We start from the raw sequence: 26,942 nt of genomic DNA on the forward strand, positions 1-26,942 counted from the left end.
TTGCTTATTCCAACTGCTGTTGGAATCCGAAGGGAAACAAAAAAGTAGCTGCGTACACCGAGCCAGCCAGGAGTCGAACCTGGAATCTTCTGATCCGTAGTCAGACGCGTTATCCATTGCGCCACTGGCCCCACGCATGGACGGCATACTGGCGGATGTCGGGTTGTAAGAAATCAAGCTGCACCTGCACCGTCTGACTTCCAGGCGCACAGATTCCTAGCTACGTTTGCAACACACGCCATCTTTACTCATATTTTGCCTTATTTCTGCAAAAAAAAAAAAAAGACTGTGAGAGGCAAAACTCGCATCTTCTCTCTGCTCCATGATCACGTCGCCATTCATTCCACCAAAATGACTGCTAAAAACCTCAAAGAGATGTTTACTCCTGTCCACAACAACAATAACAGTAGTAGTAGTAATAATGCGACCGTGGTGAGACAGATGGCAAGACACTAAATAAATAAACCGTGATAAGACTTGGAGGGGAAAAAAAAAGAATAAAACTGTAAAACAAAACAAAACAAAAAACCCTGGCAGGCTTAGCTGCCAAATTGTTTTTGGTTTTGTGGTTATTAAGTATGGACATCGTGAGGTGACATCATAAGGTGACGTCATACGGCGGCTCTCCCACCTTCGTGTGGGAAAGTTCAGCTCCACGGAAGATCGGGGCTGCTCTCTATAGACAGTACCTGTGCTATTAAATTGACTCCTAGCTCGGTTCACTGAATGCTGGTGACTATTGCTGGGGGATTCAGAGCCCCCCAAAGTGGCGGGGATAGTACAAAAACAAGGAAAGGGGTTTAGGAAATTGAAAGTCGTCAGAGTGGTTTGATCTAACTTTTTTCTTGTATCTCTGTCGTTTGTTAAATCCTCCCCCCACCCACCCACAAAATTCCAAATTCCAAAATACAAAGAAAAACTATCTTGTCTGTATGATTTGAGAAGAAAACCAGTTATAGCAAATTATGTTATAAATTACTTTTGAATTGTGATGGATTTCTTTATTAATGTACTAGATATATAGCCTTCTCTATCTAATAAACAGATTCCAAGTTAGTAATGGAATAACTGACATTTTAACAAATTTGCAACAATTACATGTCAGTGTGAGAATATGATTTCCAGTAGTGATACTCCTGAGGACTGAAATACTCTGTGATTTGAGGCCTGAATTCACAATGGAAGAAAACAAAATTATAGGAACAAGTTAGATATTTATCTTCCCATTAGTTTAGCAGACTATTCTATACCTATTTAAAACAAAAAGGATATTTCTAATCCAAAATGGGAGTTGGTGCTTGTTTCAGAAATGAAGCAAATTTGGGGTAACTTCTGGCCCAGTTTTACTCGGGTCGCATACCAGGATGAGGAGGCATTGTCTGGAAGTTCTGGGTCCTGGTCTGTGTCCCTCAAATGGCTAAAACCATCTATCCATGTTTGCTGTCCTCAGTATTTACATTTTTTAATCCTTCATTTGTTTTGCATATTTGGAAAGCTGACTTAAATTTTACAACCATGTTCACAATAAGGTATACTTGCTTTAAGTGTACAATTCCATAAATCAGGTTATAAATTCAATAAATCTCCTTTTTTTTTTCCTTTCATGGTCATTGAGCCTAATCTCAGGGACTAGGCACTGTCCCCAACTTCTTTTGCTCAAGGCTAGCACTCCACTGCCAGTTTTCTGGTGGTTAATTGGACAGGACTTTGCCTGGGTTGGGTGGTCCTCAGATCATCTGAGTAGCTTACAGGTGTGAGCCACCAGTGCCAGGCCTGTGACTCTTTCTCTGGGAGTATATATAATTTAAATTGGTTTACTGGATTAGTGGTTCTGAAACTCAGAGTCAATCTCTTGAGCACCACCACACCTGATTAATGTTTAATTGAATAATCATGTACTACAGCCTAGCCACATTGATATACAAAACTATGAGACAGTGGAGTGTTTTCCTGTTTCACAGTGCAATGGGTTTTACTTGTTCGCTTTTTTGCTTTTGTTTTTTAAGTTTTGCTTCCATGTAAACCTGTCTGCCACTCTCACATTTCTTTACATTCCTATCAGCAGTACAGGACACAGAGATCTCCGAATTCAGCTGTGTGGAACAGAGCCAATATAATATTTCCATGGTCCTATCTAGTCATAATGGAAACAATAGAAAATGGGGTTCACATTCAGATTTGTAAGAAAGGTTTAGTTATCTTCAAGACTTGTGTCTGACTAAACAATTCTGTTTTCTTGGAAATTCTGTGCAAGCACATCAGCAGCTCGTGAAATGAAAAATGAACCCAAATATTAGCTCTGTTGTTGGCATCTACCACCTTTTGGTGAAAGCTATATTAGAAGTGACTATGCTGTTAGGATAATTTTGCCTTCAAATACAGTAATAATACGACAGCTCTCAAGTAAAACGATCAGAATTGAAAGTTCACTTGGGAAAAGCTTGTGACTTGTCAGTTTCACTAAATTCCTTCGTTAAAATTACATCCCAATAACTGATTTGATAGGTTGGGAACAAATAAATATACTCCCATAAACCACCATGATCATTTAGAAATTCAGATTTAATAGATACCTGAGTTAAGTTGGGAACAAATAAATATACTCCCTCTCATAAGCTACTATGATCATTTAGAAATTCTAGTGAACATTCTCGACATCAAATCAGATCTTTAAGCAACATCAGGACTAGTAGCCTTCTGTCCCTTTAGAGTTGTAAGGTAATTAACAATGTTGTGACTGGTTTTTGTTTGTTTTGTCAGTCGTGTGGCTTTGACTCTGAGCCTGGGTGCTGTCCCTGAGCTTTTCAGCTCAAGGGTACCCCCCCTACCCCTGGAACCACAGCTTCACTTCTTATTTTCTAGCTATTAATTGGAGATAAGAGTCTCACATTCTTTAGTGCCCGGGCTGGCTTTGAACCTCGATCCTCAGATCTCAGCCTCCTGAGTAGCTAGGATTACAGGCGTGAGCCGCAGCGCTGGGCTACTTGTGACATATTCTTAAAAGGACACTCTGGAATTCCATTCAGCTTAATCTCAGGAGCAAAAAAATCTGGGAGATGAAACCAAACTGGGGTAAGGAATGATCCGAATATTTAAATCCAGTGTGATTTAAAAGTCATGAAACAGCTTGCTTCTTGCAAGGATCGGGTTTTGGTGCTGGAAGTGTTGGGACACAAATGCGTCCAGAGATCTCTCCACGCCCACCCACCCCCACCTGCACCCCCACGCCCACTTCCTACTTCCCCCTCCCTGGAAGCTCCAGGTCAGGCCGGTTTCTCTGCAAAGTCCTCTTGCGCAAGCCCGGGTTTCAGACAGAAGCGCATGCCTCTCCTAGCCCACTCGGAGCGGACTGTGCTCCGGCACAGGGGAACGGTCTCCAAGGTCATTGGGGGAGAAGAAGGGCGGGGGGCGGGGGGAACTAAGATTCATCTTTAGGATTTGGAGAAACATCTACCAAGTTAGCAAGTGACGGTAACAAAAGCAAACATCATTCCTTTTCTATGTTGATTTGAAAAGCAGGAAGCGTGCTGGCTCCGTGGCTTAGCTGGTTAAAGCGCCTGTCTAGTAAACAGGAGATCCTGGGTTCGAATCCCAGCGGGGCCTTTTTGATGCTCCTTTGGCTTTGAGTTGAACGTACGACAGAGTTTATTTCCAGGGAGAAATTTACCAAACTATTTTATATGGATCCAGCACTTTCAAATTTTCGTTCTACATGCAATTTTTTTTATCTGCAAGTCCAAAAGAAAGCAAGAAGAACAGATAGCAAATTTTCAAAAGGCTAAAAGACCATCATAAAAAAAATAATACAAAGAACATCTTAGCCTATGGCCATTCTACTTTATTTTCTGAGGAATTCCCAAATAAATGCACTCTCACAATCTATAGGCATGTTTTTTGTTGTTTGTTTTGTTTTTAGAAAAGCCAGCCTTTGGAATGAGGACAGTATATAACTAAAAAAGTGAGAAGCTAGCTATTCAGATAAGGTGAAACCAGTTTAGAGTTTGCATATGCAGTTTTGAAATTTTTGTCTAGATATAACCATAGGACTGTAAACATATTCACCATTCAAAGCCTTCTGTACTACACAGTGTTGGGACAGTTGAAAAGAGTCAAGTGTTTCATGCTTTCATTTAAAAAAGATAAGGTACTGCCAAAGCAATTGCAGATGGTATGTGAATAGGTTTATTGGGCCTCAAGCTGGTCTACCATCTTACCCCTTGAGCCACAGCCCCACTTCACTTTTTCTACTGATTAATTAGAGATTAATTGGAGATAGTGCCCGGGCTTGCTTTGAACCCCAATCCTCAGATCTCAGCTTGAGTAGCTAGGATTACAGGCAGGAGCCACCGTGGCCGGGTCATGTCTATCTTTGTACCAGCCTATCTACTCCTGGATACAGGGGCTCTCTGTCCTGTTTCTACTTACAACAACACAAACCAGCACAGAAACTAACCAGCCACTGTGGGATTGTTCATGTGTCAAGTCAAGAGACCACAGGATTATAGATTAAACACTTTTTCTGGGTTATCTCTGAGGCCGAAATTAGCCTTTAAATCAATGTACTTAGTGCAGTAGTTTTCCCTCTCCATTCTGGGTGTGCATCATTCAATTTATGGTTAGTAGTGAATGGCTGAAGAGGTGGCACATCTCATGTCTTTCAATTTTACCTTTGCAAAAAAAAATATATACCATTTGTCAGTCATTTTTTAATCACTAGGCACTTTTATAAGAACATTATATATAATAATTTAGGCAAACAGGACAGCATACTTCTGAAGTAAGGTACAAGGATGGCCTGCATTTTAAAGTAGAGGGCACTGGGCACAAAGATGAAGTTGGTTGCTTGGAAGGTCATGTAGCTCATAAGTGACCATGGTTGAATTCACAGCTGAATCCAGGAAATCTCAATAGAATCGCACCAACGTGCCAGCATGCCAAATACTTTCAAGTGGCTATTACTCTAGGAGTTACACCGTTTTGCCATTTCCTGCTTTATATTAAGTTTCCAGGACCAAAGTCCTGGCAAAGTCAATATCTCATTTAATAAAACATTGCAGTGGGTAGAAATTGAGTGACTTATGTGCTAGTTAGATATGGAGAGGGAATCTCATTTGTTCTTTTCTAGTCTTGTTGATGTCTATCAACAACTGAACACCAATTCTTTTTTCTGATGATGATCAAATAAGATATAAATTCATAATTCTGATAGTTTATACATTAATCTGTCAAGTCAGACAAATTTTGAGTATCAATGACCAAAAAACAGATTTACCTATTTTATAGGTTATTATTATTATTCGATGGAATTGTTTTTACTTTAAGTAAAAAAAAAAATCCATTCATCATAGGTTTTGGGTTACTTAGAGCTTTGCAATGATTCAAAATGGATATATTGTACCAAGACATGTGAAAGGGTATCAGTGTATGTGAATTAATGCACCTTCTACCTGGCAAATATCATGTAACCCTTTTACTAATTACAATAAAAAAAAGAAAAAAAATGGATATATTACATGCATTTTTTGTAATCGCAACTATTTATGCTTGATGTGAACAGATGAGACATTTAAAAAAATTCTTAAATTTGAGAGATATTTCTGGCGACATTATCAGCTGTGAACTTCTGTACCTCTAAATGAGCCTTTTATTCTGAACTATAAAATTAGAGGATTGGGAAGTGGTTTTGTGGCTAAGGTAGGGTGGTAACCTTGAGCTGAAGAGCACAGGTACAAAATCAGACCCAGAGTTCAAGTCCTGCAAATGATTTAAAAAAAAATAATAAAATTAGAGGATTGCCAGACTTCATCACCTGAAATTCATTTCTATTGTTCTTTTCTTAAGTAAAATTCTTCTGTATTCACAAGAGAAAATACAAGAAGATGTACACTGATAAAACCCCTGCTTTGTAGTGGCGAGACATTGGACCCAATCTGGGAGGCATTCTTGGGGCAGTAGGTAACTTCACACACTAGCTCTCTCCGCAGCAATTAAAAGCATTTGGTCTTGATCACGCTCAACAACATAGCTCAGAACTGTAATGCCAAAGGAATAAAGTAAAAATAAAAAAAAAACCTATAACATTACAAATTATGTATCTTAAAGACGTGCTCTACAAAAAAAAAAGTCCATTTCTGGGTAGTGGGGATTTGATGGTGGTGGTGGTGTGGGGGTGTAGGATGAGGGGAAAAGACTGAGAAAGAGAATGGAAACAGCCTATAAGTAAATAAAACAAAAAAGGTGACTTGTGACCATCAATGAGTATTCTGTATACGGTGTAAATGCCAATTAACATTCACTCATCATTGCCTTTTCAAGAGAGAAGAAAAATAGAGCTAGGAGGACGTAGAAAATAGGACTAAGTACAGAATGTTTTCATCCAAGTGCTTAAATAATTCACAGAGATAGCATCTAAGTATGGACTTCTAAAACCTTAGACGAAACAAAAGGCTATTGTCAGGAGTGGGATTCGAACCCACGCCTCCAGGGGAGACTGCGACCTGAACGCAGCGCCTTAGACCGCTCGGCCATCCTGACTTCCACATGTTTCGGCTTTCCAAACTCACTTTTGTCTCTTTCTAATGTTATTTATGCTTCCAGTCCCCCTTATCCTACTTGTTTCTTCTCTTCTTTTCTCTACGTTAGATATTTTGGCGGTATTACAGTGTGAACTACTACGTGACGTGGCGGACCTGAGGGCGACGCGGGGTGGATAGGAGTGGCCCGGGTGGCAGAGAGCCCCGATGTGAGCACCAGCTAGAGCCCGGGTACTGGGCCGCTGCAGCGGCTGAGAGCCTGGTCTGCACCGGGCATCGACAGGGCATGAGGAGGTTTTCTTTCCACTCTCCAGAGTTCTCCTTAAAACATCGATAACCCAGGCTGAACTCAAGGTGCTAAAATGCCTTGCTTACATTGACATCTACTTCCCAGAGGCTTTACACTTATTCCCCTTTGTACTGAAATTGGATGCTCTGCTGGCCCTCCTGGATCCTCTGGGTTCTACTTTAAATCCCCCAGTTGCTGTTGACCTTAACCACGGGCATTTGGCTTCCTTGTATACACTAAGGATCTGTGTACTTTCCTGTGTGCAGGTTATAGTACATACATATTTTAAAATACACACGCACGCGCGAAACCAAAACAATGTTTTCGTTATCTACTAAGCCTAGAGCGTTAGTGTCAGAGGTCACCCACTTCAATTTTAGCGTTTAGCAGTCAGGAATGTTAAGCGAACTAGAGTTCAGGTTTCAAATAGTTTTAGATCTAGTCAAGCCTGGAGGATCTTGAATACCTCATTTTGCCTCTGTGGACCTGAAAAACCACTTTTTGAATATTTTCCAATTTGTTGATTTAACTGCTAATTTCATTGTGAATTATATTTATAATTATGATTATAATTATATTGTGAATATTTCTAGAAAATCAGATAAATCCAAATTCTCTGCACTGTTTGCTCATACTGGGTTTGAGGTTTTGCTATTTAGCTCATGGTAATTATGATTCACACCCTACTTGAAAATATTCCTCACCACATTAGCCAGTGAAAAAATTCACCAACAATGCTTTGGGCACTGTCCCCAAGCCTCTTTGTGCTCAAGGCTAGTGCTCTACCATTTGGACCATAGCACCACTTCCCCCTTTTTCTGAGTAGTTTGTTGGAGATTGGAGTCTCTTGGACTTTTCTGCCAGGGATGACTGTGAACCTAATGGTCAGAACTCAGCCTCAGGAGTAGCTAGGATTACAGATGTGAGCCATGGGTGCTTGGCTGATATTTCATATAATCCTCTAAGACACTAGTTCTCTTCTGAAGAGATTTTTCAGAACTACCACCTTCCCTATCTCAGACCAATGAAATAATGTCTGGTAGAGCCACCTAAAGTGGATTTTTTTTTTTGGCCCTTGTTACCTCCTGGTATTTCTAATAGTATCCATGTTTTAAGACCATAGTAGTAAGGTTCATTTTAGATAAAACTTTGAGTCGTTTAAGGAGTCAAAAAAAATATCTAAGCCTATATAACACAGAACTCCAGCCCAAAATATTTGTAAAACATGGTACAGAGCAGGAAAAAAACAAACAAACAAACAAAAATAGTTTACAAAGGTTGCTCAAAGGCCGCATGTGCCTGTATACCAACGTTGAAGGATATGAATCTCTGTAAATAACCAGAAATGGCCACATCCAAAAAAAAAGTGTTTCATAGTGCCTGAAACAGTAGAGTCCTTTTTTTTTTCTTCTGGGAGATAAGATGGGAATAATCCATAGAGAATACTAAAATCCAATTATTAGATTAGATTAGAGAGGATGTATGATTATGTTTCTCTTCATCTTAATGCCAGGTCTCTCTTAGACAATGCAGGTATTCTCTAAACATGTGACTACCAGAGTTGGCATTTGTCAGCATGAAAGAGCTATTATTTTAGTGGTATATTGTCATTAGTCTGATCTTGGGTAGTAGAGTGGAAAAGCTTGTTTCTGGTTTGACTAGAATAACTACATTAGATAGTTTGTGGAAGTGAAGCAAATGCTTCTGACTTCATAGTATCACTCATTGACTGCCTCAAGTGACAGGCATTGGTGAGGTGGCAATTCTTTTCTTTGAGGCAGCTTGGAAACAGAATCAGACTACTGATTCTACTTCCTCATCATTGGGCTACAGCTCTGATACCTGGTGCCAGCTGGCAAGGAGCCATTGGCAGATTCATATATCTGATAACTTCTTCCTCAAAGGTGTGACATCCAAAGAGGCTATACTTGGGATACAGAGAGGAAGAAACATAGTGTTCCCTAAGATTGTATCTCAGGACTAAGCTTGGGATTCTATCACAATAGAAGCTTGTGATAGAATCCCAAGGTTAGTCTTGTGATAGAATCTTGGCACTGCCTGGCCAGTCGTATTCCTTAGGAGATCTCTCTCCTGTTTTGCATTGTTTCAGTCCCAATTGTTGGGATAAAGAAAGTCCAGAGATTTCCTTGATTGATCAGACAGACTTATTTATTAGGTAAAGATGGGCAACCCCCAATCTGAAAGCTAGAAAACTACCTTGGAATTGGTACTTAAGAGCTTGGATACATGGAGTCACTGGCAAAAATGAAACAAAAAACAAAACAACCCCATGTATACAGAAAAAGCTCAGGGACAAACATAAACAGGTTTGATCAATCCAGCTGTGTGGAGCACATGGTATAGCGTTTGGGAACCCTTAAGATGCATGTAAAATGAGGGTAGAGAGCTGGGTGAGGAGACATTAAGCAGTGGTAGAATGCGGAAGTGGATGTGGCTCACTGAAGGCATGAGAGGTTTGGACACTGGACTGAGGACTGAGAGGGTGGACTGAGAGGAGGCTCATGTCACTGTAGGATGCTAAACCAAAACATGAGAACAAGAAATTTGTGGCCTCAACAAAGTGAGAATGGGTTGACCCTCAAGACATAGGAAGAAATAGGAAGGTGTAGAGAGAGAAATAGGGCCTGAAACAAGGCTGTGTAGACAACCTGTGGACTTTGTTAAACATTTTTGCCTCTTTCTGACTAGTCCTCTGGCTCTGCTCATTCTGCTTCTTTCTAGTCTCCATTCCCCATGGCTCAGTTCCACAGGTATAGAAAAAAAAAATCTACCATGTAGGATATAGCTCAGAAAATGATTAGAAATTTTCTAGAGATAGAATAGTATATCTCATTTTCCTTCATCATAGTATCCAATTTCCTTAAGGGTATTTTACCCTAAGGTCTTCCATTTTCTAGTACCTTTTGGGTTTTCTTCTTGCTTAAAACCTCATTCTTGCCATGCATCTATTTCAAACACAGAGATTTTCTGCCACAACCCTAGCTGATGGAAAACCGTCTCTTTCAGCTGTTTGCTTCCACTTCTTCCCTGTGGATTCTGGTCTTAAGGAATCAGCGAGAAAAAAAGTAGTTCAGGCATCACCTCCTCCCCACCCTCCAATATTGGTATAGAAACAGATTAGCAGTAGCAACATAATCATCCTAGATGACATAATCAATATTCAGCAGGAAGAACAGGGCCTATGGGACACTGTCAGCTGAAGCCTTGGGGTGATGGAGGAGAGGAATCAGAGCAAAAGAAAACTGATGAGCAGGGATACTTCTTAAGGAATCCCTTGGTTGGATTGGGGAGGGATTAGTTTTGAATGGAGAGTGTCAATATCTCCAGAGGGAGAATCTTCCTTCATAGGGGACAAAGGGATACCCTTAGAAAGTTCCTGACAATTAGCAATGACTGTAACCCCCTCAGGCCTATCAACAACCGGACAGATGGTCAAGGGTTTTTTACCACAGGACCATAGGCAAAAGAATGGCCGGAGAGGGCCAGAGAAAGAAATGCTGGGAAAAGTATAGATATGCGATCCATCAGTCATGTTATAGAAGGAGATGTCCCCTGATTCATAGTTCAGGAAAACTCCAACACGGCGAGGCAATCCTGCTAATGGGAGAGGGGTCCGAAGTGGTGTAAGGGCCCAGTACCCATTTCCATACAACTCCACAGCCCAGAACCCATTTTCAGGAATCATGGGGTCAAATCCTTTCTTTATCACATTCTCCCTACACACACCGATAGCCCAATCGGTCCTGTCTCCCACCTCCACCTCCCAGTAATGGCTTCCAGAAGTGAAAGTCTCACGGCCTAACACACAGGGCCAGGAGTCAAATCTTTCTGGTCTGTCGGGCAGTTTCTGTCGTGAATCTTCCAGTCGAACAGATTTTGAGTCTTCATACAGAAAGAGGTGAGGATGGGCTGTGTCTGGATCCAGAGTCACATCAACTGGAGACAAAAATATGAGCACCAGTGAACGTTAAGGGACCCCCCACCCCTCTCTCTCTCACTCTCTCTCCCTCCTGGGTGCTGTCCCTAAGCTTTTCGGCTTCCACCCTACCCTTGAGCCAAGCCCCTCTTCCCTTTTGTAGAGGTTAATTGGAGATAAGAGTCTCAGGTTCTTTTGTGTCAGGCTGGCTTAGAACCCTGATACTCAGATCTCAGCCTCATGAGATTACAGGTGTGAGACAACAGAAAACTGGAAGTAGTGCTGTGGCTCGAGGGGTAGGGAGGTATCCTTGAGCTGAAGAGCTCAGAGACAAAGCCCAGATCCAGAGTTCAAGTCCCACCCGACAGACCAAAAAAAAAAAAAAAAAGGAAGTGTTGTTAAGAGCTGGCAGGTGTCAGGGGAAAGCTGCCTTGCTGGCTTAAGAATTTGAATATTCCTCCTAGGCTCCAAACTCATTAGTAATAAGGTAAGGATTGATCAACCCTAATGGGATGGTGACAGAAGGGGCCTGTCTCCAAGGGGCCTCTGGGAGCTTCAAGGAAAGTGCTGGGGTATTTGCTATCACCTTGTCCCCTTCTTTTCCAAGTGACTACATAACTTTATTGTCATGTCCAAGCTTCACAAGGCCTCCAAGGCCTTGAGAAAATCCGAGCCACTAACCTGCATGCAATGTAGCCTTTTTCAATTCTGCAATGAAACAGAGAGATTGTCAGTGACCAGTTATAAAATAAGAGAGAGAAACTCTGAATAAAATAATGACCAGACAGAACTTACTGAGTTCTTCCAGCAGTTTCTCTGGAAAACAAACAATATAACTTTAGTGACGTTTTTATAATAAAACAAATGGTAAGGAAAGCACATAAAGGAGGAATTGTTTGCTCATGACTACCTGATTGCTGCAATGTTACCCATAAGTAAGGAACACTATTTGGTTCTATTTTGTTTTCTAAGAAATATTCAGGAAGTTCCTTCTGACTTGGGATTAGCTCTTTAATAGTAAAAAATATTACAGGGAAACTAAGAAGCCGAGGCAATGAGTAAATATCAATTAGAACTAGCTTTGAGATTTGGAGCCTTGATTCAGTGGCTAGAGCAATAGCTAAAGGACGTGTCAGGTACCAAATTTGAGTACTAGTTTGAACCAAAAGAAAAAAAAAAAAGACAAAGAACTAGTTTTGACTCTAATTGTACCCCAGATCTCTCTTCATTATATTAGGTATCTGCTATTTAAGAAGACTTATAATTCTTTCCAATTTGCAGAATTGTACAATCAAATATCTTCTGGTTAAAAGGTATTTTAAAGACCATGGATCTCAACTTCCTCTGAAACACTCCTGACAAGTACTAGTCCTTGTGGGTTCCATGACTTACCTGTAGCACTGGATTCACTTTTCTTCTCTCTTTCCTTGTATAGTCTCCAAATAAAAAATATAGAGCCAATGGTGAGAAATCCTAAGACGATTAGCACAAGAGCCACAGACACAATCCAGGGAGTCAGTCTTGGGAAGAAGGGAGCTAAAACAAAATCCCAAAAATACTGGTTGGGAAACACTAAGTAAAGCTTTTCTCCTGATGCTACAAGGAAAAGGAAGAAAAGATGGGACCCTCCCATGGCAAAATCATGCCTATAATACCACTGTAAAGTTTTCAGAAAAGAAAATGGAGTTTGGGAAATGCATAGAAGACAGAGAGGTATGAAGAGTCATTTGGTAACAGAAAATGTGGGATAAAGGATATTATGATCTAAATCATGTTATAGAAATTCCTGTGTTCTTCAGGGTAGGAATTTATTTTTATTCTTCTGATTAAAAAAAAAAACAAGTTGTTGGCTGTCGCTGGTGGCTCATGCCTATAATCCTAGATACTCAGGAGGCTGAGATCTGAGGATCATGGTTCAAAGCCAGCCCAGGCATGAAAGTCGTGTAAGACTCTTATCTCTAGTTAACCACCAAAAAGTCCAAAGTGGCATAGTGGCTCAAAGTAGTAGAGTGTTAGCCTTGAGCTGAAGAGCTCAGGGATAGTGTCTAGGCCCAGGGTTCAAGTCTCATGACCAAAATTAGTTGTTCAAAGGCTTTACCACTCAACATATCAGTTTATAAGTACAATATGCCTTGAGAATTACAGATTTTGCTTGTCAACTCAGATATATTTTCTAAAATGAAAAATCGGAAATTTCTATGAGTTTTAGGTATTTATGCTTTCAGAATCCTTATTCTTCTGGTTAAGTCAATGAACAAGCTCTTAGGTAGGAAGAGTAGACAACTCTGCTATGAGATCATACCTTAAGGAAGTGTATGTCCCTGAATATCAACCCAGGATTCCAACACTGGTTGCACTAACCTGGTATGGAAATTCTTGCTTCCTTCTCCTGGCCAAGAAGGAGATTCTGGATAGAACAGGACACATTCTCTGTGGGGTTACTTCCAATGATCACGGAAGCTACCACAGTGAATAGGCCTTCTTCATCAGGATTCTTGGACTCTGACGTGGATGATAAAGCCCCTCCTGTGGGAGTTCTCCACTGCACCTGAGGCTCTGGATACCACCCCACCGAGGTGCACTCTAGCCGCACTTGTCCACTCTCTTGAACTTCCATACTGATGTGAGGGTCAGAGCCTAGAGCTATAAAGAGAGAAGCTGGACTTAATCTTTCAGTGGATGACCTTTTGGGAGCCTCATAATCATAGTTAGAGGCAAAAGAGAGGTAGAAAAAAGAATGGGAGGCTGGGAGTTTGGCCTAGTGGTAGAGTACTTGCTTAGCATGCATGAAGTCCAGTGTTTGATTCCTCGGTACCACATACATAGAAAAGCCGGAAGTGGTGCTGTGGCTCAAGTGGTGGAGCACTAGCCTTGAGAAAGCCCAAGAACAGTGCTCAGGCCCTGAGTTCAAGGCCCAGGACTGGCAAAAAAAAATGAGGGAAAAGCAGAACATAATTGAAATAGCCAGGCATGGATGGTAGCTCATGCCTATAATCCTAGCTACTCAGGAGGCTGAGATCTGAGGATCAAGGTTCAAAGCCAGCCTGGGCACAAAAGGATCTGAGATTCTTATCTCCAATTAACCACTAGAAAAGTGGGACTGTGGCTCTAGAGGCAGGGTGGTAGCCTTGAGCTGAAGAGCTCAAAGACAGCACCCAGGCCCAGAGTTCAAGCCCCATGACCACCTCCACTAACAACAAAAAAGATAATTGAAATAAGGCTCTGGAAAGATGATATTTCACTTTGTTTCCCCTACTGAGCTCACACCCCTTCCCAGTTATCTCCAACTACAGACCTGCCAACCCTCTGCAAATGATTTGGGGATGAATCTGATGGCTTCCATAGTAAGAGACCCATAGGAAAATAAACTCAGCATGGCAGTTAGGAAATGTGAGACTTCAGAGCACTCACCAGCCACTTTCAGATGCAGGATGGCCTCTTTATAGCTTTCATTCTCCCTGAAAAAGCATCGATACTCCCCATCATCTGAGGCCCTGACACCATGTATCCTCAGGGCAGCATGCCCAGTGGTGATATTGTCCTTCATCAGTGTCACCCTCCCTCGGTACTCAGGCATCTGCTCCCTGTCCTGCTCCTGCTGGTTCTGGTACAGGAGCACTGCCGGTGACAATGTTTGTCGGAACCACCGCAGCTCCATGTGCTCAGCACTCACGTTTCTGGAGAGATGACAAGGCAGCTGGGCGTCTGCACCCACCGCAGCTAGGATGGGCTCCTGGGGTCCAATCACATCAAAGTAAGCTGCCAAAACAAGCAGGGTCAGACCAGATGATGGGATGGGAATTGGCCACCCATTGAGAAAAGGTCCCTATTAAGAGGCAGCATTCCTTGCACTGATTTTTTTCCTGTGGTATTTTGAGGGGAGTCCATCTAGACCCCTTTGGAGGTCTCTAGAGACCAGTTTAATGTAGTGGAACATTTCAGAGAGAGAGAAAAAAGGGCGGGTGGAGACTTACCTGAATCCAGCTTGGGTAGCTGCAGGAGCATGAAGGAGAGCAGACACCCGGAGAGGCAGGAATTTGAAAAAACTGCCATCTGACCTTTCTGAGGCAAGAGGACAGGGATGTGAGTCTGCCAGGAGGTTCAGCCTGGATGAACAGCCAGGAAGGAACAATGGACTCTGTAGACCCTGTGTTCTGCATTAATCAATAAGTTCTCACCCCACCCGGAGGGTTCTTGTCTTTTTTATTTGAAGACCCGCTGTGCCTCTCAATCCATGGTATCAACCATCAGTCCCTAGCCTTCCTGTTTGGTCAAGCACATTCAAAACAGTAAACAGGGTCCTGCTGTACCAAAACAGACATAATCTCCAGACAGGAGCTGTGGGGTACTATAGGCATTAATGAGTTGCATGTAAATGAACACATCTTGGAGTCACTGTATTAAAGAAAAATAATAAAGGTTTATTTATAATAGAACAATTCCTTATTAGTTCTTAGAAATGATATTAAAAGCTGGGTGCTGATGGCTCATGCCTATAATCTTAGCTACTCAGGACACTGAGATCTGAGGATCATGGTTTGAAGCCAGCCTGAGTAAAAAAAGTCTATGAGACTTTTCTTTTTTTTTTGGTGCCAGTCCCGAGGCTTGAACTCAGGGCTGGAGCACTGTGCTTGATCTTTCTCAAGGCTAGAGCTCTATCTCTTGTACCACAGCACCACTTCCAGCTTTTTTCTATGTATGTATCCATGAGACTTATCTCCAAATAAACACTAGAAAACTGGAAGTACAGCTGTGGCTCAAAGTAGTGGAGTACTAGCCCTGAGCAGAAAAGCTCAAGGACAGTGCCCAGGCCCTCAGTTCATGCCACATGACTGACCAAAAAAAAAAAAAAAGCGGTAATAAAGAAAAAGTCATGAGGATTGAAACAGACAAGTGACAAGTGTTGGAGAAAAAAAAAGAGAGAAAATGAGGGGAAGAGATAGAAGAAGAGGAAACTACAGAATGTGAAGAAGGCCCAATATTAGTGAAGAAGTTGGAAAGAGGTAACTGTACCTTCCTGCTGTTCACTTGCAGAGGGTCTAAGTAACAGCATCTACTAACTGGATAATCTTAGAGGAGAAAGCACAAGGAGTCACTGGCACCAAGTGAAAATGCTGGTTCTGATTCTGAGAGCAAAAGTTAAAAGCCAGCAGAAGGAGGAAGGGGGAAGTGCTCTCTGGAAAGCCTACCAGGTGGCCTGGTATATTTATTTGTAGGGGGGGAGAAGTTTTCCACAGACATAGAGAGCTATGGATTTGTGATCTTCTGCTCAGAAATCAGAATATCCATAAATGAGATGGATACAATTACTGAACTTCAGATTATATGGGGAAGGAGAAATGAATCAGCTAATCTTGCGATTAACTTTCAAGAGAGATTTTGTTTCCCAAGGAAAATTTACAAACAATTGTCACCATGTCTTTTTTTTATCCTCATCATTAAAATGCTATCTTTTTTCTTTTTTCTCATTCTCATGTATGTTGAAATTTAAATTCTCTGGTAAGTTGAAACTGGGAATTCTGAAGAAATAAAGAGCCAGTGGTCCACACATAGTAGTGTGTGTGTGTGTGTGTGTGCATTTGAAGTAACAGAAAGGCTCATAAAAGATTGTTTTTGGAGCAATGGCAAGAGGGATTCAAATTTGCCAACCACTTTTTATTAGTTTCTTTGGAAAAAAATATCAGCAAAATTAAATTAAATAATTTAAATAATGTATGAAGTCATTATCATTGAATGTAAGCTGGGAATGTATATATAAAACATAAAATGAAATACCTGTTTCTTTCTGTGAATAGTTGATTACTGAAAAAATATCAATAAACATGAACTTTCTTATTGGTTCAGTTCTTTTGTTCTGAGCATTCAACAGACGTTCCTTTTGGCTTTAGTTATTAAAAGATTTTCCTGTACTGAGAAACTGAAAGTTTGGGGCCAAGTTTAAGTGCGTACTGGGAGTCTGGCAGTCAAGTCTGACTGCCTGTGGTCAAACTGTCAGCCAAGTTCACCAGCTATCCAACCAGGTAGGTTAACTGGTACTTTTTACAACATGGATATCCGGCAATACAAAGGAATTCCACACACTAGGAAGAATTGGAAGGTGAGCATGTGTCAGAAAAAGGTAACTAGAGATTCTCACTGAGGTTCTGTAACTATTTGTTACAGGATTTAGGCTTAGGTTAGAAGAGTTGGAGAAAGTTCTATAATGAAAGAGCTTGTTCCTGAATGTCAAGAAGTGGGGGATATTTTTATTTATTTATTTTTTGTCAATCCTGGGGCTTGAACTCAGGGCCTGAGAACCATCCTTGGGTTTCTTCTTCAAGGATAGATAGCTCTCTTCAACTTAAGCCACAGCACCACTTCCAGCTTTTCTATGTATGTGGTACCAAGGAATTAAATCCGGGTCTTTATGAATGCTAGACAAGCACTCTACCAGTAGACCAAACTCCCAATTCCAGGATAATTCTATAATTGGGTATTAGGTTTTATTAGGTTTTAGAAGTGGGAGGAACAAAGTGGACTAAAGTTATAATTAGTAAAGAAGCAGCTTGTCAGGTGCAGTGGTTCATGCCTGTAATCCTAGCTACTCAGGAGGCTGAGATTTGAGGATCAAGGTTCAAAGGCAGCCCAGGCACAAATGAGACTCTTATCTTCAATTAACCTCTAGAAAACAGGAAGTGGGTCTTGGTTCAAGGGTAGGGTAATAGCCTTGAGCTAAAGAGCTTAGGAACAATGCCCAGGCCTACAGGTAGGGTGGTAGCCTTGAGCTGAAGATCTCAGGGAGAGTACCCAGGCTGAGTTCAAGCTCCATGAACCACAACAAAGAAAAAAAAAAAGGAGCATCTGTCATTTTGATTAGCTGAAAGGAAGAGGTGACCATTTTAGTTGTGCAGTGTTCTTGTCTGCGCTGTTAACATGGCTATGGAGTGGTCGTATTTTAAGTTATCCAATCACAATGTCAGAATAACCTTGCTTTTTAATTGGTGCAAAAAAATATTTAAATAGGAAACATATAACTTCGTACTGCCTGGCCAGAGCCTGCCAGGCTTACTTTTGTTTTTTTTCAGTCAGAGCCTATAATGTCTTTCAGCTCTATATAGGTATTTGATGATGGCTTTTTGTTGCTTCTTTGTTGTTTTGTTTCCAGACAGGGTTTCACAGCTCAGATTAGCCTGGAACTCACTATGAAGTCTAGGCTAGCCTCAACCTCACAATTCTACTGCCTATCCTTAGTGATGGGATTAAGCAGGTACTACCATGCTATTTATTCAAGGCTAGCACTCTACCACTTGAGCCACAGTGCCACTTCTGGCCTTTCCCATTTATGTGGTACTGAGAAATTGAACCAAAGGCTTCATGCATGCTAGATAAGCACTGTACCACTAAGCCACATTCTCAGACAACTTTTTAATATTTTAAAGCAATGTTAAGGATGAAATCTAGGGCTTTGGGGCCGGGAGTTTGGCCTAATGGTAGAGTGCTTGCCTAGCATGCACGAAGACCCAGGTTCGATTTCTTAGTACCACATACATAGAGAAAGCCAAAGGACAGTGCTCAGGCCTTGAGTTCAAGCCCTAGGACTAGCAAAAAAAAAAAAAAATCCAGGGCTTTGTGCATGGGAAGCAGTTAATCTTTGACTTAGATTCCCACCCCATTTTTGTCAGTGTGTAATACTTTTATGAAAACAGGATTCTTATTCCACTATTTCCACTGACTTCATTAGGTGTATGTTTGTGCTTTATTAAAGTTTAAAAATATAATTTGAAAATGAATAGAGCTCTAAAACCCTAGCCTTCTCTTTTATTATGCACTGTAATTAACTTAGAACATAAATTCTCAGACACTTCAATCTCATAACTTCTTTGTGCTCTTGAAAAATATATATTTTATTTACTTATTTTTATTTATGTGGGTTAGATTTATCAATAGTAAATTAAAAATTAAAACAGAACATTTTGTATTAATTTTCAAAAATAAATGCAATATTACAAATGCACACATTTCAGGTATCAGAGAACAACTTGGAAAATGCCAAGGACCAGAAGAAAAACTTCAGTAAAAGCCAGGTGATGGTGGCTCAAGCCTGTAATCCTAGCTACACAGGAGGCTGAGATCTGAGGATCTGTGCCCCAGCACCAAAGTCCCTGAGACTCTTATCTCCAATTAACCACCAGAAAACTGAAAGTGATACGGTCACTCAACGTGCTATAGCACTAGACTTGAGCTGAACTGCTCAAGGACAGCGCCCAAGCCCAGAGTTCAAGCCCTATGACTGACCAAAAATAAGTAAATAAATAAATAAATCTCAGGGACAGTGCCCAGGACCTGAGTTCAAGTGCCAGGCCTAGCATGCACGCATGCGCACATGCACACACACGCAATGAAAAAAGTGAGCTAGATAACATTAAAAGAAAATAATCTATAATACAACATATTATTTATACACATATAAAGAGTGGCTAGGAATCAGAAATGTAGAGAAGGATGGTGAATGGTAAGAAAAGCTGTTTGAAGGTAACAGTGGGAAGACTGGGCTTGGCAAACAAGAAGCTAAGTATCTGAGTGATGAGAGTATTAAGTAATAGTTTCTGTAAGATGAAAGAAGACAGAACTCAGATCAAGATATGGCAAGTGGAAGGAATATGGAGTTGGGTCACTCTTGAATTCCACCCAGAATCTCCCTAATACTGCTATGTTGAAGATGCACTCCATCCTCATATCTCTAAGCTTGTCTTTGTTAGCCTATTATGTGGAGTCAAAAGAAGGGCTGAATTTTGTTACCCTCATAGGTATAGAACACAAAAAAATCTAGAAAATGTATACCTGCCAAATTCTACGAGGCCATCCTGGGTTTCATTGTTGGTCTGGTTTGTCCTTCTCTTTTTTTGTGTCCTGTCTGGGTAACATTAAATGGGCTTCCTTATAACCTTCGTGTTCCCTCTTCACTCCTTTTTTTATGTACATAATGCAAAGCATACCCCTTCATATCACTGTTATTCTGGACATCAAGCTGTTTCCTGATGCACTCTTCCAGTCATTCTTAATTTGATTTTTATTCCCAATATCTTAAAACTTGCCTTATTTAGAGGCTGGGGGTTTGGCCTAGTGGTTGAGTGCCTGCCTAGCATACACGAAGACATGGGTTCAATTCCTCGGTACCCCATACATAGAAAGAGTCAGAAGTGGTGCTGTGGTTCAAGTGGTAGAGCCCTAGCCTTGAGAAAGCCCAAGGACAGTGCTTGGGCCCCAAGTTCAAGCCCCAGGACTGGCAAAAAAAACCAAAAAAACATAAACAAAAACTTGCCTTACTTAAAGCACATGAAGAAGTCCCCCTATAATCTGCCAATCCAGTTGTATCCCAGTTTTCTTAAACCTAAACCCTGTTCAATACAGGAAGCAGAGGGTCTGGATGGTAGGGACAACTACAGTCTCAGGAGAAAAGATAGATACTAGAAAGAGGTTCAAAAGCTGAGGCCACTGGTTAAAATGGATGGCTGCTTAAAGGATCTTGCAAATGGATTGAAGTCTACCCCTATAGGCACTTTTTTTTTGGTGGGTCATGGGGCTTGAACTGTGGGCCTGGGCACTGTCCCTTAGCTCTTCAGCTCAAGGCTACTGCCCTACCCCTGAGCTACTGCCCCACTTCCAATTTTCTAGTGATTAATTGGAGATAGGAGTCTCACATTCTTTAGTGCCTGGGCTGGCTTTGAACAGCGATGTTCAGATCTCAGCCTCCTGAGTAGCTAGGATTACGGGTGTGAGCCACTGCGCCCTGCTCAGGCAGACTTTTTTTTTTTAAATGGCAGACAACAAAATCTCTTTAAAAATCCCTGGGTAACAATAACTGACCCCTTGAAGCCCACCAAAAACTGGACATATGGTTAGGGGTTTTTTGTCAGAAGACCACACACCAAGAATAAAGGATAAAGAGCACCACAGAAAGAAGTTTTGGGGAAATATACATATGAGATTTGGTATTCACATTGTAGAAGGAGACAGTTCCTGATTCATAGTCCAAGAAAATTCCAACCTTATCAGGGGCTACTGTCACTGAGAGAGGGATCCGGGGTGGAAGAAGGGCCCAAAACCCTTTATCAGACAACTCTATAACCTAGAAGCCCTTCATGGGAGACATGAGGATAAATCCTTTCCTCTTTGAATCTTCTTTACATATTCCAACCAGCCAGTCTGTCCTGTGTCCCACCTTCACCTTCCAGTAATGTCTTCCTGAAGTGAAAGCCATACACCCTAACACAGAGGGCCAGGAATCAAACCTCTCTGGATTGTCAGTTGGGTTCTGATGTGAATCTTCCATGTGAAAAGACTTAAAATCCTCAGAGAGAGGAAATGGTGGGCTGTGTTTGATCCAGAGTCACATCAACTGGAAGGAAGGAGAGAGGACAACTAACCATCAGTTAGTCATGAGGCCAACTTCCCTTCTCCCAAGAAACAGAGTACTGTTCTAGAGCTAGCAGGTCTCCTCAAGGGCTAGCTGTCTAACCTGCTCAGGGGTTTCCATTCTCCCAGGCTCCTAGCCCAATCAGAATCTATGGGTATGACAGCTGACAGGGTCTAGGTGCTGCAGTGCTTAATGTGATCTCCTCACTAGAAGCTTGTCTCTGTGATATCCTCTTTGGGAAATACCAGGTTTGCTCCTAGAACTTAAAATATATCTATGTTAGCCTAACACAGTAGCTCACACCTGTAATCCTAGCAACTCAGGAGGCTGAGATCTGAGGATCAAGGTTCAAAGCCAGCCTGGTTACAAAAGGAAAAGGATGGGCACAAAGAGTCTCAGAACTCTTATCTCCAATTAACCTCTAGAAAAATGGGAAGTGGGGCTTGGCTCAAGGGTAGGGTGAGCTGAAGAGCTCAGGGACAGAGTCCAGGCCAGAGTTCAAGCCCCATGACTGACAAAAATAAATTAAAAATATATATATATATATGTTCCTATGCATCTTAGTGTTTTCCATTTCCTCTTAATCTTAGAGTTTGGATTTTTGGGAAGTCAGATCTCAAAGTCTAAAGGAATGCCCAGTGAACTAACCTGCATAGGATCGGGCCACTTTCCATTCTGAAATAAAACAGAAACATGAGTCACTGTTAGGTTACAGACTGATTTTTTTCCGGCATTCTACAACAAAAATCATATTAAAACAAATAAAAAATCTAGGAGTCTTTCTATACAATGAAAAGAAATACCTCAAAGGCCTTTTGAGGCTTAAGACACAAGGAACAGGAAAAAAGAAATGAGTAAACAAGATATAGCGAAGGGCTGTTACCATCTGACAAATAAAATCTCATGAATGAGGAACGTGAAGTATTTTTGTTCTTTTAGAAGTAACATGGAAATGCTTGGTGGTTTGGGATTAGATCTTTAGTTAAGAGAATGTTGCTTTAGGGGATGAATTAAAGAAATACAAAGGGCTGGGAGTTTGGCCTAGTGGTAAGAGTGCTTGCTTAGCATGTATGAAGAACCAGGTTTGATCCCTTCATACCACATAGAGAGAAAAAGCTAGAAGTGGTGCTGTGGCTAAAGTGGTAGAGCACTGGCCTTGAGAAAGCCCAAAGACAGTGCTCAGGCCCTGAGATCAAGCTTTAAGACGGGCAAAAAAAAAAAAAAGTGTGGTGGGGGGGAAGAAAAGAAATTTGGAAAACCTAGTATCCACTTCTGGACAATTCTACCAGAATTCTATAGAACTTTTACACAAAAGTTAGTTTAACACCATTTTCCATCACATTTTTTTGGTCGGAGGGCTTGAACTCAGGGCCTGGCCACTGTCCTTGCTTGGGCTTTCTCAAGGCTAGCATTCTACCACTTGAGCCAAAGCACCACTTCCAGCTTTTTTGTGTATGTGGTACTGAGGAATCAAACCAAGGGCTTCATGCATACTAAGGAAGCACTCTACCACTAAACCACACTCCTGGCCCCTACTTCTCTTTTGAGGATGAGGGGGTCTGAGATTTACTCAGGGGGGCTGAGATCTGAGAATCAAAGTTTGAAGCCAGCATGGGTAGAACAATCTATGTTACTTTCATTTCAAATTAAACAGCAAAGAAACCAAAAGTGGCTAGGCACCAGTGGTTTACACCTATAATCTTAGCTTCTAAGGAGGCTGAGATATAAGGAAGACAGTTCTATTCCAGTGGGAATTGAATACTCTTTTTTACACTCACACACACATATGTACACACAGTCAGAAATGGAGCTGTGGCCCAAGTGGTAGACCACTAGCCTAAAGTGAGAACGGTAAGGTACATCACTCCAGGCCCTGAGTTCAAGCCCCAGTATCAACACCTCCCCAAACAAATAAAAAGCAAGCCTGGAACTAGTGGCTCACACCTGTAATCTTAGCTTCTTAGGAGGCAAAGATCTGAGGATCACAGTTAGAAAAGCAAGGCTCAGGAAAAGAAAGTTCCAGAGAGACCTACCTCCACTAAACTACCAAGATGACTAGAGGAGGAACCCAAAAGATTCTCCCAAAAGATACACAAAGTGAATCTTTTGGGAATATTTACATAGGAATGGAGAAAGACGAATTACAAAAATCTACTGGAAAAAAATGCATTCAAAGAGAATGAGGAAAGTGATTTATTTATAAACAGTTTCTAGGAAGGGAATAGTCATGAGGCTAACGTGATCAAGAAAGCAGAGGATAGACCGGGAGCTTGGCCTAATGGTACAGTGCTTGCCTAGAACATACGAAGACCCGAGTTTCTTTCCTTGGTACCACATACATAGGAAAAGCCTGAAGTAATGCTGTGGCTCAAGTGGCAGAGCTCTAGCCTTGAGGAAGCCCAAGGACAGGGCGCAGGCTGAGGTCAAGCCCTAGTTCAAGGACTGCCAAAAGAAAAAAATTGTCCCAGATGCTATGGCCTTGAAACTGGTTGTATCTGTAGTAACCTGTCAGGATTAGCTGTCTAAGTCTGTCTTTTTTTTTGTAAGAATACTTAAACTGCTTGACGCTATTTTCCTGGTGAACAGGACCACCTATGTGCGGCACTGTCCTTTAAAAGCTCAGCCCCACTGAAGGTCGGGGCTGTGCTGCTATTAAATGGACTCCTAGCTCCGTTCACTGAGTGCTGGTGACTCTATTGCTGGTGCATTCAGGGACCCCAACATGGCTGGGATATAACAGTATCAACATAGGTGCCACTGACCTGGTATGGAAATTTCTGCTTTCTCCTGTTGGTTCTGGATGTAGCAGAACACATTGTCTATGGAGTTGTCTCTGATGATCACTGAATCTGCCATGACAAATAGGTCTTCTTCATCACGATTCATAGTGTTTGGCACTGATGATAATGTCTCTCCTGTGGCAGTTCTCCACTGCACCTAGGGCTTTGGGTACCATCCCTCTGAGGTGCATGTCAGCTGGATCTGTCCATTCTCTTTAACCTCCATACTGATGTGAGGATCGGTACCAAGAACTAGAAGAGAGAGAAGCTGGGCTTAATTTTCAATGACTATCCTTTTGGTAGCCTATGGTCTTCATATGTAAAATCGTGGTATACAGGAAGACAGGAGCAGAGACATCTCAGCTCCTCTGTGTGTACGTGTGTGTGTGTGTGTGTGTGTGTGTGTGAGAGAGAGAGAGAGAGAGAGAGAGAGAGAGAGAGAGAGAGAGAGAGAGAGAGAGAGGGCGAAAGTATGCCCTGGAGCTTGAACTCAAGGCTAACATTCTACTACTTCAGTCATACAGCTCCGCTTCCAGTTTTTCCTGTTTCGTTGTTGTTGTTAGTGTGTCTGTGTGGTTGTGTGGTTAAGTGGAGATAAGAATCTCACAGGCTTTCCAGCCTGGGCTAGCTTCAAAGTGCTTTCCTCAGATCTCAGCCTTCTGAGTAGCTAGGATTACAGGTATGAACCACTGGTGCCAGAAATTTCAGGAAAGGTGTGGAAGGAAAAAGAAAGATGCCATTTGGAGATCAGGCACAAGTCTGGCTTCTAAAGGAATGAAAGGCATTTGGGATAACCTTTGAAATATGGATCGAATTAGATGAGCAGACAGGAGACATGCTGTTCTTTTTCAGGCAAAGGGAACAGCAAGACTAATGGCTTAGGGGTGGGCAAGTCCTTAAGATTAGGAGCTATAGCAAGAGCTGAGCTGGGAGAAGGCAGAACATGGGTTACTCTTTGAGACAGGCAAGAAGAAGAGCAACATCATTTCCTTTGCTTCTCTAATATCCATGGGAGATGCGGTGAGCATGCTGGTGGAATAGCATCCCAGATGTCACCTTCAGGGGTTCTTGTCAATCATTTTTATTTCATTGAAACTATGTCCTCTGAGACTTTTCTTTCCTTCAATGTCTGAGTCTTTTCTTATAATTTTACTCTAACACTGGGCATGGTATCTTATGCCTGTAATTCCAGCTGCTCAGAAGGCAGAAATTAAGAAGATGATGATTCAAGACCAACTTGGCCAACAAGCTAGCAAGGCACCATTTCAATAAATAAGCCAGGCACAGGGGGTCATGCCTGTTAGCCCAGCTAATCAAGAGGTCATAGAGAAGTGGATCATGATCTGGAGAGGGTCCAGCCAAACAAAACAATACATGAAATTTTATCTGAAAAATAACAAGTAAAATTTAGATGGCTCTTACCTGTAATCCTACTCAGGAGGCTTAAACCTGAAGGCCTTGGTTTGAAGCTAGCCTGGGCAGGAAACTTTGTGAGATCCTTATCTCCAATTAGCTACCAAAAAACCAGAAGAGAAGCTGCAACTCCAGTGTTAGAATGCTAGCCTTGAGCAAAAAGATTAGGGACAGCTCTCAGGCTCTGCATTCAAGACATAAGACTGGCACAAAAAAAAAAAAAAAAAAAAAAAGAACTGTGGTTTATGAAAAAGCCATACAAATTTCACCAAAATTTTGGATTTTCAGAAGTAGTTTTTAAGAATAGAGAAGCACAAGGCCTGTTTGAGCTGCTGCCACAGAAGTTTCATTGTCCTTCAGCTGAGATTCAGATTTTATCAAGATGGTTCATGCCTGCCTGCCTGCCTGCCTGCCTGCCTTCCTTCCTTCCTTTCTTGGTGCCCTGGACATGAACTCAAGGCTTGTGCCTACTTGGCTTTCTTCACAGCTGGCCCTTTACCACTTAAGCCATGCTTCCTGTCTGGCATTTTGCTGGCTAATTGGAGATGGAGTCTCAGATTTTTCTGCTGAGGCTGGCAGCAAACTGCAGTCCTCAAATCTCAGTCATCTGGGCAGCTAGAATTATAGGAGTGAGCCATGGGCATTCAATCCACATTTGTTTGTTTCTTGGTGCTGGAAATAGAAGCTTACACTCTGGGCTTCTTACTCTTGCTTGGCCTTTCTGCTTCAGGCCATACCTCTACTTCCTCAAGGTATTTTTTTTAATGAGAGATTTGTGTAACTAAAAATATCAAAAACACTTTTATATTATACATGTGATATATTTTAGATTGATTTGAGTAGCTAAAAATATAAAAAAACACATATATTTTAGACTATCTAAATGTGGTGATAATGAGTGACAATTCTGTTATATTTATAGTTTATAAACCACATTTTCATATATCACTGCTATTACTGAAGAAAAAAAACTGTCCACTCACCAGCTACTCTCAGATCTATGAAGGCTTGTTTTTGGACATGATTATCTCTGAAGAAGTACCCGTGTATCCCTTCCTCTAAGGCCCTGAGGTGATGTGGTCCTTCACCAGTGTCACTCTTCCTTGGTACTCGGGCATCTGGTCTTGTTTCTGTCCCAGATCTGAGCACACCAATACTGCTGCTGAGAATGTATTCCGGAACCAGCGCAACTCCATGTGTTCCACATTCACAGGAGATGAGAGGTGGCAAGGCAATTCAGCATCTTCACCCGCTAAGGACTGGATAGGCTCCAGGAGTCCAATGACTTCAAAATGTCCTGTCCAAAAAAAAAAGAGTAGAGCTGGGTGCTGGTGGCTCATGCCTATAATCCTAGCTACTCAGGAGACTGAAATCTCAGGGTCCTAGTTCAAAGTCAGCCTAATCAGGAAAGTCCCTGAGATTCTTATCCCCAACTAATTGCCAGAAGACTGCTTGGGTGGCACAGTGGCTCAAAGTGGTAAAGCATTAGTCTTGAGCAAAAAGAGCTTAAGAGTAGCACTCAGGCCGGAGTTCAAGCCCCATAACTGGGGGGTGGGGGGAGAGACGGGTGCGAGATGGGGAAGCATAATCTGAT

The 26,942-nt window shown here is 41.7% G+C and overlaps 1 protein-coding gene and 3 non-coding genes across 8 annotated transcripts; 1 reads left to right on the forward strand and 3 right to left on the reverse strand.

Annotated features, from left to right (window-relative positions):
- Positions 1-58: 58 nt before the first annotated feature.
- Positions 59-131, reverse strand: Trnar-acg (transfer RNA arginine (anticodon ACG)). The gene has a single exon. It is a non-coding gene; the product is annotated as a tRNA-Arg (tRNA).
- Positions 132-3,529: 3,398 nt separating this feature from the next.
- Positions 3,530-3,603, forward strand: Trnat-agu (transfer RNA threonine (anticodon AGU)). The gene has a single exon. It is a non-coding gene; the product is annotated as a tRNA-Thr (tRNA).
- Positions 3,604-6,451: 2,848 nt separating this feature from the next.
- On the reverse strand, positions 6,452-6,534 carry Trnal-cag (transfer RNA leucine (anticodon CAG)). The gene has a single exon. It is a non-coding gene; the product is annotated as a tRNA-Leu (tRNA).
- A 2,439-nt stretch (positions 6,535-8,973) lies between these two features.
- Positions 8,974-26,641, reverse strand: Btn1a1 (butyrophilin subfamily 1 member A1). 5 transcript variants are annotated; one of them, XM_090356248.1, is made up of 9 exons: positions 26,332-26,641; positions 23,918-24,187; positions 21,804-21,830; positions 14,171-14,518; positions 13,121-13,402; positions 12,152-12,295; positions 11,555-11,575; positions 11,441-11,467; positions 8,974-10,779 (listed from the first exon to the last, which is right to left on the reverse strand). In XM_090356248.1, exons 2-9 carry the CDS (start codon positions 24,039-24,041, stop codon positions 10,106-10,108), a joined length of 1,647 nt encoding a protein of 548 aa, XP_090212374.1. In that variant the 5' UTR covers positions 24,042-24,187; positions 26,332-26,641; the 3' UTR covers positions 8,974-10,105. The 5 variants fall into 5 exon arrangements, with proteins under 5 accessions (XP_090212374.1, XP_090212373.1, XP_090212375.1 ...); XM_090356247.1 differs by lacking the exon at positions 26,332-26,641 and adding an exon at positions 14,734-14,821 and having other exon boundaries at positions 23,918-24,056; XM_090356249.1 differs by lacking the exon at positions 21,804-21,830.
- Between the last annotated feature and the right edge of the window lie 301 nt (positions 26,642-26,942).

Source organism: Megascapheus bottae, chromosome 22 (assembly GCF_031878675.1).
Source record: "Megascapheus bottae isolate mThoBot1 chromosome 22, mThoBot2.hap1, whole genome shotgun sequence".
NCBI lineage: Eukaryota > Metazoa > Chordata > Mammalia > Rodentia > Geomyidae > Megascapheus > Megascapheus bottae.

Bases quoted from the DNA above. Each gene is read 5' to 3' on its own strand.
- Btn1a1 (XM_090356247.1), bottom strand. From the start codon at position 23,971: ATGTGTTCTGCTACATCCAGAACCAACAGGAGAAAGCAGAAATTTCCA. The intron at 12,296-13,120 runs GTTAGTGCAACC...ATTTTGTTTTAG, and splicing joins AGCAAGAATTTCCATACCAG to CTCCCTTCTTCCCAAGACTG. The intron at 11,468-11,554 runs GTAAGTTCTGTC...GTTTCATTGCAG, and splicing joins GAAACTGCTGGAAGAACTCA to AATTGAAAAAGGCTACATTG.